The following is a 20048-nucleotide window of genomic DNA, read 5'->3' on the forward strand; positions in this document are numbered from 1 at the left end:
ACAGACAGGTAAGGGATATCAATCTTAGATTCTCATAACCTGTCTCTAAAATCATAATCTAAAACTGCCTCACATTGATTTTTAGACATTTTCAACTTTAAGGATGTTTGAACTTGAGCTACTGATTCTAAACAACAATTTTGGCAATCAAGATGCTCTTCAGAAAACCCACTTTTGGCATGTGATGTGCAATTCAGACACAAGCAAAAGAGGAAAGGGAAAAGAGAAGATTCAAGCATATTAAACATTGTTCCTTTATTTACGAAACAGAAAGTGAAAGCAATATGACTATTTGATGTTTGATCATTTATTATCTCCCCTAGTAAATAAAGCCAGCATATCAGAAGAGGTTTGTGAATGGTCCTGTGCTTTTATGTGGCACAACATTATCTTGCAGCATAAGTTTTTGGATAACAGACCAATGTTTTTCTTCAGAATGGGCTTCAGCTCCATTTGTAATATGCACAAATTGCTTGCAACTGCATTTCTGTTCAGTGTCACCTGCTGCCAAAATGTTTGCAATTACAGCTCCATAACACATGTGGAGACATGTACAGAAAGATATTTTACATGGGAAAAAAATCTATTTCTATTGTGTATGGGGCCAAGAAGGAAGGTGCCTGCAAAGATGTACACTAGTATAAGTAAACAGATCTGCACTGATTTACACCAGCTGAGTCTCAGCACCATTTTTTTCAATGTATTGCCTGTAACCACCCTCTTGAAGGCCAGAGGTGAGCCTGGAAAAGAAACAATGCTTCTTTATAATTATAGCCCATTTCTCATTCAGCAACTAAACATGGCAGATACTAAAGAAACATTCTGATTCCAAAGAAAGCCACAAAGCTGTTGTTTTCCACTGAACCATGTCTGAATTTGTTTTCTTTTTCTGATAGCCAATTACTATTCACGTTTTGCCCTACCAAGCTGATAATAAGCCAAACTCTTGCAATCCCAGCCACGCTGAGGGTTTTGCTCAGAATTAGCCAGTTGGATGGGAACAGCTTCTTGCAAGCAGAAGATGATAACTATGTGCATCAGATTGTGTGACAGGCTGACCTGACATGCCCCAAGCCCTTGAAAGTCAAGGATGGGGTTACACATTCATTTATTATTTCCTCTCCTCCTCTTCCTTTCTGCTACCACCTGGTAGTTCCCCTGGCAACTGTCCATCATATATTGCGGGGTATTTTTATGACTTTAATATAGGGATGAATGGGAGGTTACATGTCCCCTTTTCTAAAAGAAATGTTAACAGAGTGCAAGATTATAACTTTAATATTTTTTAAAGCCTCCTTTCCTGACACACATACGCAATATTCCTCAAGAAAATTTCCTATATTTTTACAAGATCGCTATTTTTAAATCCTAGGCCTAGTTTGTTCACCCAGTACCATATGGGTTTAATGATACAAGGCAAAAAACAACACAGACTGTGGCTACTCAGACAGGGTGAGGAAAGGAGTTCTTTATAAGAGGTAAACGTGAATTGGCATCAAATACCTTGTGCTCTGTTATAAGGGAAAAAGACCACACGTGAAGTGATACAGAAGACAATATAGCGCAGAGAGCTAAAATTGAGCTGAAACTCCTTAAAAAGAACTCTTAAAAAATCCAAAATCCTTTACAAAGCATGAATACCTAAAAGATTTACTTTGATTTTTAAAGACCATTTTAAAGGTTAATTCACCTCATACTTGCCTAGTTTAGAATTACTTTCATTTGAAGTTTAGCATAAGACACAAAGCCCAGAAAGGAACCTCCTAAAAGTGGTATCAGTGCAAAACCTGCAGGCAGCTGCAGTAAAATACTGAATAAGTGCTACCAACTTCAAAGAGAAGACCAACAGGTAGAGAAGGCTGCAACTTATTTAATTAATTTCAGTGGTGCTGAAGTGAGGTATTCTGCATATTGTTATATTAAAGCAAAGCAGAGGTAAATTCATTAGCAGGACATAATACATTCCACTTCTCTTATTCTACTTACATGCTGTGTTACAGAAGGTAGAACTCAGCAGTCAGGTTTCTACTTAAGAGTTTCAAAAAATCCCCTCATTTTCCTCATGAAGTCATTGGTGGGAGGAAAATGGAGAGAGGTGAGGGAAAAGCACAAGCTGTTTATAGAAAATTTCCCCCCTCTAAGCAAGAACTATCTATTTTACAAAGATGAAGACTTTTTCTCCAACCAGATTCATCAGCTGCAACATATAAGGAACCATAGATACCATGCCTACACAACATAAAATTTCAGCTCAGGTTCAGCCTCACAAATGTATCTATTCCATCAGAGATGAACGAGCTGTATTTCAGGGCCAAAGTATTTACCAAGTGACAGAAAAACATGTATTGAATAATGAAACAGGAATAAAAGACCAATAAAGTTGACTAAACACATCATTATACAGGTGAACTTCAAAACCCAATAGTTAAAAGTACTCCTCCCTTGGGTTTAGCATTGCTAGCTTCCCAAAAGACATTATTAACACAATATACCAGAAAGCACAGTTCCTTTGGGTCCGTCATAAGCTTAAATGAAAGCGAGGCCTATTAAAATGTATTATTTCAGGCTTTAGAGGTCATCAGTGATATAAAGCAAACCTTCAGATACAGAGCCACAGGGAGAAAGCTCCACAGTGTCATAAATGCCTGTTAACATTAGAGTCACGGAGAAAACACTACTAGCCTTCATTACATGATACAAGATGCTTCAGGTGTGTAGTTATATATTTATGTATATATATAAAAGAAAAAACATTACTAACCATTTAAATGTTCAATAACAGAGGCAACACTTCCATTCCCATTTAAAAGGAAAATGCCATTTTTCATAGCTATCTGAAAACACAAACTCTTGCGAGTCTTTGCTGTACAGCTCCAGGCAGAAAGCTAGCGTTTCTGGTGTCGCCCTTTGGCATACCAGGCTGCTGGGCTCAACAAATGGATATTGTTCTCTTTTAATTACTTTTCAATACTGTGCCTTATGGCACCCAACAGAGCAATAGCATCCAATACCAGAGAGGAGTCCTTAGGTTTTTGCGATACACGTGTCAGGAAAGACAGAAGCTTCTGGCTGTAAACTCCCACTCCCGCTGTGCCACGTTACCTGCAGTGTGAGGCTCCTGCGGTGCCCACACACCCCACAACCATGTTTGCAGAGTGAATGCTCATTTATAGATAAAACAGCATTTAAATGCCATTGTCCTGCCTGTGCAGAGATCTACAAAGTACCAGGAGAACTCTTTGCACATTATTCTTGCAGGGAAATGTAATTTTCAGTGTAGTTAGCACCAAGACTAAAGTTCAGCCAATGCACAGATTATTCCCTTATCAGGAAGGCTTTGGAGCCTGGAAGGAAAATTCACTTTGATCTATAGTGTCTCTCAGAAACTTCATGTAAAGTGGAAAAGACAGAAATACCTTCCCACCTAAAAAATTCTCTCCAGAAGAAAAATTAAGCAAGAACAAGAAATTCAACTATGATCTGGTCTGAATCTGTTAGGAACAGCAAGTATAAAAGCACAACCCTGAATCAACATCAGAGCTGTAACCAAGTTGGCACATCCATTGTGGCTCAGGGTAAGGCACGCACAGGCAAACTGCAGGCTTCTTGGTGTAATTGGCTTTAACACTCAACTAATTCATGGTGATCATCACCAGATTCGAGGAGCTGTCAATTGTCCCCGGTACAGGGCTAGCTTAAAGGCATTTGGTGCAGCTTCTACTTCTAGACATAATTAAAGCTTATTTACAATGGCAGGTTCTCCTTGATACAGAAAACCTCAAAGTTTGCATCTAGAGAAATGTATGCTAACAAATGATCAATAGGAATAAACTACTGATAAAGATCTCAGCTACTCCATAACGGAAGCCAAATGGTATTTCCTAATTTTGTGTAGTTTTATTTTGATTCAACGGATTGCGTCACATATTTTTCCTGTTCCTATGGTTTGGTTTTGTCCTGGCTTCAGCTGGGATAGGGTTAGTTTTCATAAAAAGCTGGGAGGGGGCACAGCCAGGATCACTGACCCAAGCTAGCGCAGGGGATATTCGATACCACACTGACTTAACGTGCAGCATATAAACCGGGGGAGCTGGCCAGGGAGGGGGGATGGCGGCTCGGGAACAGGCTGAGCATCAGGTTCCAGGTGGTGAGCAACTGCATTGTGCATCGCTCACTTTATATATTCTTTTATTAGTATTATTATTATTTCTTCTCTCTTTGTGTTGTCCTATTAAACTGTCCTTATCTCAACCCATGAGGTTTTATGTTTTTCTTCCTATTCTCCTCTCCATCCCACCAGGCGGTGGGGAGGAGTGAGCGAGTGGCCGTGTGATGCTTAGTTGCTGGCTGGGCTTAAACCACAACTGTTGAATGTGTACTTGATTGAAGCTTCATCCTGCCTTGTGCATATGTTACAAGACTGAATAGAAATGCTGAGATCACTGTATCAGATTATTGGTCCATCAGACCTAGCACCTTGCAACAAAGCCTCAAGCTGCTTTTCTTGGAGAACGGCACAACAGTTTGCTGGATCTTCTCAGTTGTGCTGGAAATGACGATGACACATCACTAGTTTGACACTTCTAGGCAAAAGACTTGTTAGCTCTTACAGGCTGCAATTACACTTTTCTCTCTTATTTTCTATGATACAGTTCTATCCAGAAAGCAGCCACAGTTCCAATACATAGGAAAAAAGTAGGAGTAAAGATGTAATAGTATACCGATTAAACCAAATCACCTCTGCATTAAGACATTTTATTCACTGTTAAACCTCTTTGAAAAAGAAACCTACTTATATGTGTGATTTCCATTTTCCTTGGTAAGTATAGGTTTTTTAAAAGAGCTTATTCACATTTTTAAGTATAGGTGGGAAAAAGAATTCATATTATCAGATCCAAAGTGTGACAATAACAGCTTGCAGCTTGCTCACTGATCAACATCGCTAAGTGCTGGTCCAATTCTGAGAACAGATTCTGATTTATAAACCCTTGCTGTTTTATTAGGGCCTATCACAGTAATGGAACCTGAGAATGCTTATTATAAACAGCTGCTGTAATAGAAATAAAGAATCAGTGTATATTGCCATTTAAAAACCCACAAATGTTTAAAACAATAGAAGTCAGGAAACACAAGCTTAAAGGGAAAAGGTCCTAAAGAAACCTGAAAGATCAATCTCTGTTCTTAATCTGTTATATACAATCACTTAATTAAGCCATTATTAAACATAAATAAACATCAATCATAATGAGGAGGAAACATATGAGGTGTGGTGGGTTGCATGTAGATATGCTTGCTATGTAGATATGTGAAGAATGCCAATGGTAGAGATATGCAAAAGCATTTAGAGAATCTCTCTGCCTTCCACTTGATAATCACTGAAACAGCATACATACAATGTATTTTAATTTCATTTACATAATAATGGGAAATTATACAACAGGAGATCAAACAGCCATTTACAAATTTTAAACTGTTATTCACATTGAATTTTCTTCACTTTCCCTGACTATTATTTCTTAGCATTTTGTGACTTTCCTACTACAATGTAACTGATTCCCTAAAAGCCTCAAGCTGCAACCTGGACTCTTACGTGCTATGGACATGTAGCTGTGACTAACAACAATGGCAACAGATATGACACAGATTAATACACCTTTTGTTGGAAGTTGTGTATTTTAGAAGAGGACTACAGAACAAAAGGATTAGTGTGAAGGTGGACCGTATCTTACACCATTTTCAGAAGACTACCCTTTGTTACGAGAAACCCATCATTGTTGGATGTTGAAAATGTGAACTATGGGAAGACTTTGTGGAAAAGTCTTTTATTGGTTGATCTGTTTCTTTCACAGCTGCATAAGTGCTCACTGTGTGGGAGTTAATTGTATTAGTTATCTGGTGTAACAACCTGATTAATTTTGTACTTCAGCTCTATTAACTGCCACACTATACATGATTCACTGGAGAATGAATGAATTTAATCCTTCTGTTCAAATACAAAACCAAACAAGAATAATCCTTTGTTTTATAACTTTTAAATAGATAACTTAAATTCTTAATGGTGCTTAGAGTACATTAAGAAGGCACTCACTGAAACTATTTAGCTAAGGGTAACTAGATACTTCCATTAGCAAGCCTAATTAATTGGGATTTAAAAATTAACTCTGATTTACAAAGGACCATAAAACTACCCAGTGCAAAATTTTATCTTTTTATTTGAAGGTTTGTAAAAGATCAAATTAAAGAAACAGTATCAATAAATTATCCCTTGTTATTTCAACACTGTTCTCAGTATTTGCAGCTGCAGTTTTAAAACAGAATTTAAAAAATTGGCAGGCCTCAAAACTCATCCTGGGGTATATTTATCTTGGCATTTTAACACATAAATAATTGTGAGGATAGGGAAGAGAAAAGAAAAAGGGAATATACGAAATGTTTAAAAAAGGCATACAGAAATAGGTTTATATGATATACCTATCACTATCACTTTTTGCGCTATATCATATGATCTCATATGATATACTGCAAAAAAGGCCCTGTTAAAAGAAGCACTGATTGCTGCTGTTAGAAGTCTACTTGATTTGCATAGCAAAAACACTTACTAAGATTTTACCACAATAAAATGAGATGAAGCCCCAAAGAGGAACTTATTGTTTTCAAAATTTCACGTTCTATAAATAAGGAGGAAATTTCATCCCAATAAATAAGAAGCATAATAATTTAAGAGAGCAGAAAACTGGCCCAGAAGTTGCTAGCTTAAAATACACAAGTTGGCAAACAAACAAAGCAATTAGACATGTCACAGGAACTGCTCAGAACTGCTGCTCCTTGTGTAGATTGCAGCACAGCTATTTTTCCACAGCACAGAATTTTCAGGGTTATTAGCCAAACGGGCAGAATAACAAAATATTTTACAGAAAATGAGATATTTTTATTTCACAATCAAATAAGGTCTTGGTTTAGAGAGAGATTTTTTTCCTGAGTCATTCCTAAAAGCAGTTGCTAAATTCCCTAATTTCCCAATAAAATAGATATAGTACAAGAAAGTCTGAGTAAAATGAAGAATGTAAATTTTATGAGCACTTCATGAAAGACTTACTTTCCCTCCTCATGGGCCAAAAAAGAATCCCAAATAAATCCTCTGCATTTGAAGTAAATGGCTACTAATAAAATCACCTTTAAAAGCAAAGGTATGCTCATGCTTCCCTTCTAAATTTGTGGTGAGAAGCAAAACAGAGATTGCCAGGTTGAGGGAAGAAGCTGCTCTTGTGCTCTTCCCCCATGGCCACCCCACAGTACCAGGAGCCACTTTGGCTAGTATCTGGGTGAGCAGTGGCTTTCCTGAATAAACCAAATCCACAATAGCACAGTTCCCAGCAGACATTGGAGTAAATTAAACTCTTTATCAGGGAGTCAAGAAAAGTTGTTCCTGAGCCTTTTGAAAGGGAACTGCCAAACCCAGAGCACAATGAGAGAAAGAGCAAGTTAAAAAAAAACAAAGCAAAACAAAACACCCCCCCCCCAAACCAAACAACAAACCCACAAAAAAAAACCCAAAACCCACACCGAAAAAAAACCACAAACACCACAAACCTGGGGAAAAAAAAGTGTAAATGGTGGTTTATGCTCAATACAATTGGATGGGGGAGGAAATCGGGAAAAAAAATAAAACTCCTGGGTTGAGATAAGAACGGTTTAATAGAACAGAAAAGAAGAAACTAATAATGATAATGATAACACTAATAAAATGACAACAGTAGTAATAAAAAGATCGGAATGTACAAATGATGCGCAGGGCAATTGCTCACCACCCGCCGACCGACACCCAGCTAGTCCCCGAGCGGCGATTCCCTGCCCCCCCACTTCCCAGTTCCTAAACTAGATGGGACGTCCCATGGTCTGGAATACCCCGTTGGCCAGTTTGGGTCAGCTGCCCTGGTTGTGTCCTGTGCCAAGTTCTTGTGCCCTGGGTGAGGATGAGAAGCTGAAAAATCCTTGACTATAGTCTAAACACTACTGAGCAACAACTGAAAACATCAGTGTTGTCAACATTCTTCACATGCTGAACTCAAAACATAGCACTGTACCAGCTACTAGGAAGACAGTTAACTCTATCCCAGCTGAAACCAGGACAGTTAGGATCTGAACTTACTACACAGTCTTCAAGAATATAACAAGTAAACTGTATCTAGGTTGTAGACTAGGCTTCTGATCCTTGGCTCTATCAGTAATTTAATTCCTGACACAAGAAATATGGGAACATTTATCAATCAATCCTTTGTTGTCGTAGGCACATCACTTCAGCAATAAAGAACTCACCAGAAATATCCTTTCAAGTTGATCTTGAATGTCTTTCATTCCTGGAAAAGCAGCGACTCCTTGAATCATTTCTACAAAGATACAACCCACTCCCCTACAGAAGAAAAAAAAAAAGAAAAAAAAAGAAAGTATGCAACGTAAGAAAGATTCTTACAGATCAAACGGCCAGCAACAATGCTTTTGTATACATTACCTGCATTTAAATAATACTTACTTATTTATTTTTTAAAATCAACGCCAGGCTGAAGGACAAGCATGTGCATTTACTAAAACCAATGTATACATATGAATACTTCTCAGGTGTTTGAAGGCAAGTGTAGAGGTAGCAGGAATATAGGTGGTAGCTGTTGAGACCCATAAAGGCAGAGCAGCTGCTCTCTGTATGACTGCTTCCCGAGCAGCATACTCATGCTTCCAAATAAAATCTGGGGATGTGGGAATGGCAGTGAGAGAGCACCCTTGGGAGAAGCTGAATGGGGACAGGACTATGGCATAGAGGCACCCTGGCAGGGCTTGGCATTGGGAGGAGAATCTGGAAAAAGATGAGCAAAAAGGAAAAGAGCATGTGGCTGCTCACAACCAATGAACTAAGCTACTGCCCAAACACAGATAACTTCTGGGATGGGCTTGCTTGGGCTTTCTTCTCCCCTCTTCCAGCATAAAAGAAGGAAGCTCAAAGCCCATAGCTCTGGGGCGATGCTGACTGCATCCCCCAGAAGACCTGGCTGAGAGGTGCTGCAATGGGCTGAGCAGCCACCGGCTCCCTCCTCTCCCTGCCACAAGAGCCACCTCATTAGAGCTCCTGTCCCCGGTCTCACAAAAGGTATTTCACATAAGTCCCCCTCATCCCACTCGACTCAGTTAAGCCACTGGCAGAAGTACTGGGAAATCAGAGGGAAAAGGTAGCATAAAGAATGGTTTCTCAAAGTTGAGAAAAGTTTCTGTGACTCTTTAACTCAAATTTCACATAACCTGTGTACTTTCTGCCTCCGAAAAGCAAAACAAATTACAAACTTGCATTTGCATCTTTTCTGGATGAAGAGAGCTCAAGAGTTGCTTGTTCCCTCAGCAAAAATAATTTTAAGAGAAAACATCCCCCTTGGCTACCAATAGGATGCAGAATTTGATTATGTATTTCAGCTTGTTCAATTATACTTTTCTACATAAATTTTTCTACAACTTCCATATGCAAACACCTATGTAGGCTGTATAACCATGTCTGTGTATGTAACCACACTAGAAAAAAACCTTCACCCAAAACAAATGCCAACTCAATAACACAAAACATATATCAAAATGAACCACGAATTTGCAAAACTAACTACGGTACCACCTCTCCCTGAAACTGTGAGTTGTGTTTCTGTGTCAGAAAATCCTAGCAATAACCTCTAATTTAACTTTGGTTTTAGAAATAAATTATTTGGAACATAGTAATTACGTACCTTTTCATTGCTTATGCATCATGATGATGCATTCAGAAAGCAGCATTTAATTTTAGGGATATGTGTGCATATATCGGTGAGGAAGTGGTTCTAGAATAAAATAACTTAACAAAAATAGATTGCGTATTTTCATTAAGGCTGGGGCTGGGTACTTAAAGATACCACTTAACTAAGATTATCGGCAGACAACCCAGCTTTACTCATGTCTGAAAGCTTTGATTACTATTGAATAATGAAATAATTTTACGTTCCAGGACAATGAGAGTTAATAGTAAAATTTCTTGAAGAAGAAAATTAAATATACATCACTATTTTCTAATTCTATGTCCCAAAGCACAGATACATTAAGTAAAGTTTTCCTTAGGCATTGAAAAGTGGAGGAAAACTTTGGAAAGCACCGTTCTGGTCAAAGTTTAGAATAATTCAGGCGTTTATTAAAGAGAGGTTAAAATTTATGTACCATATGCTTCTGCTGGTTACCAAATGAACTGAATTGATTAAAGTGCCATTCATCATTTAGTCTGGTTAGTGCTTCATTAGGCACAGATAGGTGCAATATATCTTAGTCAAATACTTATAAAAAGTATCAGGATCTCAGGCAAGCAAAAATTCAAGATTTCAGTCAGAAGACATATTCAAGATGAGAAATAAAACAATTGAATTTAGAATAAAGAAAAGAGAATTAGAGTTCTATTCTTGCAACCAGAAAACATGCAATTGATTAAACCAGTGTATCATTTGAGGGCATCTACTGCAATCTGCAGAGAAACTTCAGCTAGCTGTTTGAACAGAAATGCTATAAAGGCAACAGGAAGATTTTGCCGCATTTTATATTGTTTCACATAATCTATTAAAAAAATTTTCCACTTTTAGCAGGTCTGACACAAATATGAGCCAAAAATCAAGTAAGAACTAAAGACAACGCTACTGAAGAGAAATTTCCTGATTGGAAAGAAGAATCCTATTACGTGTCTTGGACTCTTGTGTAACCTAGTACTCCATTTAGTCACAAGCTGAAATGAGAGTGAAAGAGTACTGGAATTAAATAAAAAACTAATACAAAAATAGAAAGGTTATTAAAATAATGAGGAAAGAAACATAAACAACCTTCAAGGTTTGAGCTGGAGGACTGCTGTTCTCTTTGGCCCATTTGAAAATTAAGCTTATGCTTGGTTTCAAAGGTTATGGTGAAGAATTGAAGAATTGAAGAAGAATTGAAGCACATTGAAGAATTGAAGCACATTGAAGAATAAGTCCAGAGAAAGAGAAGATTAAATTATACTTAAAAAAAAGAAAATATTTATTAAAAAAAAAAGTATGACATTGAACTGATAGGAAATACCAGAAAGCCATAATAGCACATATAGGCTTCAAGACAGCTGGATGGTATTTTAGATGTCTTACTGGTATAAGTGCATTTTAGGCTCACAGCAAGTAGAAATTGAGTATGTAAGAGGATCCCTGAATCACAAACCGGAAGTGCACACACATTGAACATGAAAAGAAATTAAGCCTCTACAAGGCCTTGAAATTTATAGTCTTGTTTCTGTAGACCTCACAAACTATTAAACAGGTTAGAGACATTTTTGAGCAAAGCAAAAGTTATTTTTGTGCCAGAAGAACTGGTTTGTAAGGAAAAACTAAGAGAACAATGTCATTCTTGGCTACAAGAAAACACAAGGGACAGGGAGAAAGTGATGACTCTGTATTTAAAATTATGCAAAATGAAGAACAGGGAAAAACTGATTAGGATTTTAATGGTTCCCAGAACTGTAGGTAGATCCAAAATAGTGTAACTAGAAATAGCAGAATGCCTTTAGGAAATAAAACTTTCAGGGTGAGTGTTAGAGAAATACACTTAACAATTGTGCTATACTCCAGCCTCCCAACGGACTTGAAACTCCACAGTTAACAGTTGTGTAAAATTAGACAAGCTGAAACACTTAAGAATATTCTTCAGCAAACAGACTTGCATTAACAGTAGGGTGGATAAGATGACCTCACAGATCACTCCCATCTCTAGTTTCTATGATGCAAAGATTAAGCCTTGAAATATGAAATACAACAAATTAACTTGGCTTTAATGTGTGTGCACCTCCAACGGTATGTTATTTATGTATAATTTGTGCACACTCAGCATACAATGACATTTTCAGGCAGCACTTTAGAAATAATTTGTGACAGAAAAACACTAGCCTAACATATTTCAGTGTATTCAATTCCGATTTTCCTAGTCTCTTTATAGGACTTCTGATTTTGAATAAATAAGCGAAATGCTGTATCTTCGTTCAGAGAACTTTCCAATGGAATGGCATAGGATAACCTTGCAAAGTAAAAGTGACAGCCATTTAATGTTGAAATGGGTGGCTTACCCTCTGATGACAAAAAGCATGACTAAACCTATTGATGTATTGATGAGACCATATGTGGCCATCCCAACTCATATTGCTCTTCTATTGTTCAGCTTAATTTCCTGGGACTCTGGCAGTCACCATACAGCCTTATATGGAGGAAGAGTTAATAGCACAGCTAAATGAGTTACTTTTGCATTTGAACTGACATAGTAAATGAGCATGTAAAAATTAAGTTGGATGTCTCAGGAAACTGCTTTTCTTTTCCTGCACAGCTTTTATAATTCAAGAGGGTATTCCCTTAAAATTAACTTGCTTACTGGTGGGTTGGTTTTATATTTTTTGTTCAAGAATTCACATCTCTGCCTCCATGTAACAAAGATCCTTATTGTGACAAGAAGAATCTCCAGTCTGTCTGTCCTTGAATACTGTAAAAAAAACCCAAAAACCCCCAACAAAAAAAACATAAAAGCTTTGGTGAGGCATAATCTATAAAAGATTATTAGGGTTGTTTCCTTCAGTTAATATTCCGATTTTTCTTGACGGATCCCTAAGAGACTACAGAGACACAGTGAAATGAGGAGTTGTTTCCAAACCAAGTTCTAGTTATACTTAAATCACAACTATAGAAAGCCTATATGCTTACTATATATGTTTTAAACTGTTGAACTTTCTGCCCTGAACAGATCTGCTTTCTAGCAGGCTCAGTGCAGGTGGTAACATTCAGAATGTTCTTCATAGTGAAGACCTGCGCTGGGTCTTCACATAAGGTTTCTGTCTGGTCATGAAGCCTGTTTTCAGTGTGCAGGATTTGGCTTCAGAGGGGGAAGGCATTTTATGAAAACAAAGTAAGTGCCTCCAGCAATCTTCCTGGTGAGACTTCTGAAATTCAAAGGAACAGTAGAGTTTTCATTCAAGTTTCCCAAACTACATGCTATTTGTACTGTTAAATATATCAGAATTTAAAAACAAAACAAAACAAAACCCCACACATACACCACTCAAAATCCAACTACTTGTCTTTTTATGGATTTGTCACCAAGAGGTAATACTGGAACCTCTACCATAAAATCCACTAGTAATATGCAACAAGCTGGAAGGGCAGAAAGACTTTTATCTTGTCTGATTTATTCAGAAGAAAAGTCACATTCCTATATGATCCTGCTTATGAACAGAACTATGAAAACAAATTTGGGGGAAAGGAATGAAAAGCAAGACACTTGTCTCCTTAATTGACCAAAATCTGATTCAATTCTACAGTGGCACACTGCCAGAATACCCACAGATGCTGAACTTGGTTGGAATTTGTCTTTCATGACCACTCCACTTTTATATGTTGTCCTAGTTTCAGCTGGGATAGAGTTTTCTTCTTCGTAGCTGGTACAGCATGTTTTGGATTTAGTGTGAGAATAAAGTTGATAACACACTGATGTTTTAGTTGTTGCTACATAGAGCTTAGGATAAGTTAAGGATTTTTCAGTTTCCCATGCTCTGCCAGCAAGCAGGTGTACAAGAAGCTGGGAGAGAGCATGGCCAGGACAGCTGACCCGAACTAGCCAAAGGGATATTCCATACCACAGAACATCATGCTCAGTATATAAAAGGGGGAGTTGGCTGGGACAGACCCATCACTGCTTGGGCATCAGTCAGTGGGTGGTGGGCAATTGCATTGTGCATCACTTGTCTTTTCTTGGGGTTTTTTTTGGTGGTTTTGTTTTGGTTTTTTTTTGTTGGGTGTTTTTTGTTTGGGGATTTTTATTTATTTATTTATTTTCTTATATAGCCTTATACTATGAAGAAAATTAACTCTATTCCAGCCAAAACCAGCACTTATGTGAAAAGTAACATAAGATGGGAGATAGTCTGATCAAAGAATAGGGGCAATAAGGCAAACAGATTACAGTTCTCACATGAGAAGTAAATGAGTGAAGGAAAAATTCCCTTCCATGATGACAAAGAACAACATTAAAACTTCTGCAGAAAGCAGATTAAATGAATGAAAAATAAGTTACCTGAAAGTATGATAGTTCAAAATATTTCTTTACAGTCGGTCTTGAAGCAACTGTAATTACAACTGAATAGAGTGCTCACATTCTTGCCTGCATCACTGAACTACCTGGAAATAAAAGCTCCAGAAATTTGTTTTGTGACCCAACTCTCTGTAGCAATGTTCAGTTTCTATATTAATATTATATTCGTGAAGGATTAAAATGTACATGATCCCTTTTTGCAAGATCTTTCTATTACTCATTTATTCTGTAAAACCAGAATGCAAAAAAAAAAAAAAAAATCAAGAAAATAATCTTCAAATTTGAGCAACATTTTGCCATGAGATATTTATTTTCCTGTCCAACATATTATTCCTGGTTTTCTTTTCTGGATCCAGATACCTTTATAAGGTACTTTCCTGACACATATGAAATGTATTTCTAGCAGTGGAAAAGTGATAGTAAATCTGATGTTCCAAATGGATAAAAGTAGTTTTTAGACAGGAACTGAAATGCCCTTCCGATAACTACAGACCAAGACAGTTTCCCCACACATGGTGTTTCTATGAATTTGACGCCATGAGAATTTTCCAATAAAAGCTAATTCAGCTGATAAAACTTTTGAAGAACTCACTGACAATGAGAGAAGTTTTATTAACAATACCTTGATAGTTATTGCAATATCCTCACTTTAGTATCCTAATCCTACAGATTAGCATTTCTTTGGAGTGGAAGTCATAATCATAAAGAACATCAAGGGCAAAAGAACTAATTTACCCTGCACTGTTTTCTCTCTCAAGCCCCAAGCAGTATTTTTTCAGGGTGCACTGGGACTCCTGCTCTTGGATTTCTCTCTCTGCAAACTGTTTACAGCAGATACAGGATGAAGGTGCCTTTCTAATGCCCCTGTGTAAAAACATAATTTGGTGCACCTGTGTCTAACACAAGATCCATTTTTGTTTAATAAATATCTTAATTACTGTCGTAGATCTTCATTGGTCAAATATTCATGAAAGCATGCGTGGAATTACAGTAAACACTCAAATCTGCACTTGGAGCAGGCTATGTGCAGAAAGTGGTGTGTTCCTGAAAAATAGCATTTATTTTTCTAATAATAGGATAGAAAAACTCTGTATGAAGAGCTTTCCCTAAATTAAGATCAGATTTGAAATCATGTATATCAATCCAGATGTTACAAAGTTAAATAACAGTGATTTAATGAGCAATTTCGTAACATTTGACTGGCCTAGTTTTAAGTGATTTCTTCCGCAGCACTAAACATAGCTGCTGTTAGTTAATAAAAGCGAATTTAAAATATATCACAGCCCATAACTTCTTAGGTTACCTGAACTGTCACTAAGAGTGTATTTTTTAAAAGCAAAACAACAGGATATGAAAAACATTGCCAGCTGTTAGCAAACACAGTTTAAAGCCAGCTGCAGTTCAAAATAAAATATCCCTAGTGACTTCTTGATGTAAGCAACCCAGATGTAGCAGTACATGCATTACCAGAATCAAAAAGAATTTAATAACCTGTTTAAATTGCTTCATTTACTAATACTGCATTCTCCCTGTAAGGGAGAAATAGAATAGGTTCAATTGGGGATTTTTTCCCTATGTTTCTGTATTACTTATATATGGGTTTTAGTAATACATAAACCCTTTATGTATTGAGGCTTATTTTTCTTGCATTGACTTTCAAAGAACTGTAAAATTCAAGGATTAGGACAAGTTACACCAGAGGCAATGCAAAGTCATTTTCCTAGCTACTAGTAAGTCCTCATCAAGGGGGGGGGGGTGGGGGGGGGAAGGGGAGGAAGTATATCAAAGGTTATCACAACTCTTTGATGCAGTCATGGGTAGTATAATATATTCACACAATGCCGCTGTATCAAATGCTGTCAGCAGTAAATCACAAAGCCCACCACATTGATTTCCATCACCAGCCTGACACCACTAATGCATTTACATCTTCATTAATATTATTTTATTGCCAGTGGCTATTTAAAAAGGAATGCAGGAGAATGTAACATTGCATGTGGATCATTAGCTTTTAGTTACTATCCTAATGCCTACACTGGCAAATGAAGTGTAAAAATAGCCCGCAGCCTCTGCCACCTGCTTCCCAGCCACTGTCCAGTGGTTAATATTTGGACTCTTTTTTCATGCAGCTGGTCTTCTACTCAGTAGGAGTCCCACTTTTCATGGTGGTTCCCAAGGAATGGAACGTCATTTATCATGGCTATAGCAAAGCACCTGTGTCTTTTTTTTTTTTTTTCTTCCTAAATGGAAGAAACAGCTGTGCTTTCTACCTCAACATTATTTAAATATTTAGTGAAGTGGCTGCCTAGTTTTGTCATCATGTAGATCATCAGTAAGGACACAGGAGTGCACACTCTATCTGCCATAATGACATAATGCCAGTATTTGCATAAAAATGCTAATGCTACAACCACACTTTTGATAATAAATTACCAAATTATCTTGGAATCTGATGGTAGGTGGGTTTCTCCCCATCTCCCTTCCTCCCACTCTGGGAAGCCACTAAGTGGTTTTAATGTAATTACGGCCCAGCTATGTACAGTTGTATAAATAAAGCCCCAAGCCTGCCTGTGCTCCAGCAGAGCTCACTGTTAGATGTGCCAAATAAGTGTAAGTGACCTTAACTTGCAACTAAATCTCTCGCAATCAAACTGGAAGCGCTGTCTCAGATAACCCAGCAAAGCATAAAAGTAAAAACTTAAAGCTCTTCTGTCACACACAATATACATTTGCTCTAATCTGATTCCTGATGTGGCAGTAGCTAAGCCTCTACATAAATTCCTGCCATGTGAAAGAAACTGTATTACTAGGGCTTTTTTCTAAGCTTTTTGTAGTTCTCCAGTTTGTACAGGGCAGCAAAAACTTTGTAAGGGGTATAAATCTAGCACGAGAGCAGTATGATGTCTTTTTGCATTTGAAACAGAACTCACCACCTCTATCCCTGAGCACCTGGGTCTTTTTTAGACCTATATGAAATGCTCTGTGCAAAAAGACATCATTTATTGATATCATTGAAGATGTAATTATTGTGTTCTTCCCCAATACTCTTGCATCATTTTTGTCAGGACGCAAAATAATGACCTGGATTGCTGAAGTGGCATTTTGAGTCATTCCTTGATCTACCCTGTTGTCCATGTTATTTTAATATAAACATATAATTATGAAATAAATGCTCAGTCTGTATTTACAGTATGTTAAAAATGCCTCTATTAGCTGCATGGCTTAATTTGATCTCTATCACAGTAACACCACATAGTTTGCCTGGACTTTTTAATAGCTCTTTTACTAAAATCATTATTGGGAGGAATGTTACAAGATCTACTTTTGACAAGCTATTGAACTTTTGAGTGAACCATTTTGATTTGTAGAAAAAGTTTCAGTGAGAATCAAAAATGTTTTAAAATCTTTTGTTCAGTGTAAAAAAAAAAAAAAGACCCCACTTTAATTTCGAAGTGCAATAATTTTTTTAATTGGTAAATGTTAAAAAAAATTTCCAATCTCTCTTTTGACTAAAAAAACATTTTAGAGGACTTTTTGAGCAGTTTGCTCTATTAAAGCATTTAAAATTTTTCTTCAGCCATTTCCCTGTATTCTTTCATTCTCTTTGTACTTCACAAATTGAGACATGCATGTACACATGTACACAAAGATGTGGGACTCTCAAGAATTGAACACATGTAGGCTGAACTATAAGATGAGCAGAAAGAACTATTAATGTCTCCCAGCTATTTCCATCCTTTGATGCAGTTGTCCCGCCTCACTCGAAGCAAGTCGAGCTTCTTGCTGAGAGTGTGGGAGGTGTATCCTGGAGAAGAGGTGATTGCAAAACATCAGGAGCAGATGGGTTGCAGAGATTGCATACAGATTGTGAAGACCCCACGTTGAACCTGATCTTTGGGAAAAGAGGACAGTTTTAGGATAGATGAGAAGCTGAGAAGCAGGGGGAAATTATTTTACATCTGTAACTTGAAGAATGGTTTGAAGAAAACCAGACAGCTAATATAGAAGGTACTGCCTTTGGCTCTCTGGTGCAGTTGCACTATCACAACGTTCACATTTGGAGAAGTTTGCTCACCCTCCCTTTCCTGCCTCTTGGTTTACCTACCCTTACAGGTCAAGGAACTAGAGCAGCCAGAGGCCCAGTTATATTAAACACTCTCTTCAGTATTAGATATTCCAGTATTTATACTCTGTAATAACTTCAAATGAAAGAATCCTGCAGCTTCTAACTCCTGGCCCCAGGAGTCAAGACCTAGCAGTGCCACAAGGAAAAATTAGATGAGATTTTCAGGAAAACACAGCTTTTCATCCCACATTCTCTGATCTCAGCTACAGGACTAAATACAACCTAGTCATGCTTAGATTCCTCCCTCAGCAAAAAAATATTCCTGCTAGGTCATCAGTTTCAGCACTATGCTGCAAGATTACCTTGACAAATATTATTCACCCACCGTATGAAAACATAACGTCCTTTTAACCTTATCTTACAGTTACCTCTAGATTTTAACACAATTCTAAATGTAGGTTGTCTGTGTTAAAGAAAGATATTTCAGCAAACTACAAAAAAATAATTCTATTTTTCTGAAACTTGTTCAGTGTATTTTTTTCCTCAAATGAAACGAGTTGTATAGATTTAAAAAGTCAAATAGACATTCAAAAAAAATTAACATCTTCCAGAGCATGAAACTTTCTATGTAAGGGAAAAAACCTCTTTTTTTCACATTTCCATTTCTACAATCAGCATGCATTGCTTCTGCTAACACAGTTGAAGCTCTTAGCAAATACAGAATTTGTACAGATTACAGAGATCCTGTATCCTCAAAACCTACAGGATAAACGAAGAACCTCCACCTTGGTTTCTAACAGTCAAAAAAACAACCATCAGCTTTGTTCAACACAAGACTAAATGACATTATCAAAAAGGAGCAAGCAAGGTGCCATATACTGTATGAATCAAACTGCCCTTTCAAACCTGCAGGTCTAAATAAAATCTGTAGGTTTGAAAGAAAACTATTCAGTGATGTGTCACACACTGATATACTGCTAACAAGTACAGTAGATTAAGAACTGAGGCTGTATTCTCACATCCAGAGAATCCCAGTTTTGTCTCTGCTACAGCTGGGCATGGTTGTATTGGCTTTGTGTGGCAAGGTTTTGGTAGCCCGGGGGGTTATAGGGGTGGCTTCTGTAAGAAGCTGCTGGAAGCTTCCCCTGTGTCTGACAGAGCCAATACCAGCTGGCTCTAAGACGGACCTGCTGCCAGCCAAGGCTGAGCCAATCAGCGATAGTGGTAACACCTCTGTGATAACATTTTTAAGAAGGGAAAAAAAGTTGGGACGGAAGGAAAACGGCAGCCAGAGAGAGGAGTGAGAACATGTAAGAGAAACAGCCCTGCAGACCCCAAGGTGAGTGAAGAAGGAAGGGGAGGAGGTGCTCCAGGCACCAGAGCAGAGATTCCCCTGCAGCCCATGGGGAAGACCATGGTGAGGCAGGCTGTCCCCCGGCAGCCCAGGGAGGTCCACGGTGGAGCAGATATCCACCTGCAGCCCATGGAGGACCCCACGCCGGAGCAGGTGGGTGCCCAAAGGAGGCTGTGACCCCATGGGAACCCCGCGCTGGAGCAGGCTCCTGGCAGGACCTGCGGATCTGTGGAGAGAGGAGCCCACATGGGAGCAGGTTTTCTGGCAGGACTTGTGACCCCATGGGGGACCCATGCTGGAGCAGTGTGCTCCTGAAGGACTGCACGCCGTGGAAGGGACCCATGCTGGAGCAGTTCATGAAGAACTGCAGCCCGTGGGAAGGGCCCACATTGAAGAAGTTCATGGAGGACTATCTCCCATGCGAGGGACCCCATGCTGGAGCAGGGCAAGAGTGTAATGAGTCCTGCCCCTGAGGAGGATGAAGCAGCA

At 38.2% G+C, this 20048-nt stretch overlaps 1 protein-coding gene across 16 annotated transcripts in view; it reads right to left on the reverse strand.

Moving 5' to 3' along the window:
• CDK14 (cyclin dependent kinase 14) overlaps positions 1 to 20048 on the reverse strand; it is a 333262-nt gene that overhangs the window by 120394 nt on the left and 192820 nt on the right. For all 16 annotated transcript variants that reach the window (XM_049798612.1, XM_049798611.1, XM_049798619.1 and 13 more), the window contains one exon: positions 8317 to 8410. In XM_049798612.1, coding sequence (XP_049654569.1) covers positions 8317 to 8410 — 94 coding nt within the window. The remainder of the gene's footprint in view (positions 1 to 8316; positions 8411 to 20048) is intronic.

The sequence above is a fragment of the Accipiter gentilis genome, chromosome 4 (genome assembly GCF_929443795.1).
Source record: "Accipiter gentilis chromosome 4, bAccGen1.1, whole genome shotgun sequence".
NCBI classification, from domain to species: domain Eukaryota; kingdom Metazoa; phylum Chordata; class Aves; order Accipitriformes; family Accipitridae; genus Astur; species Astur gentilis.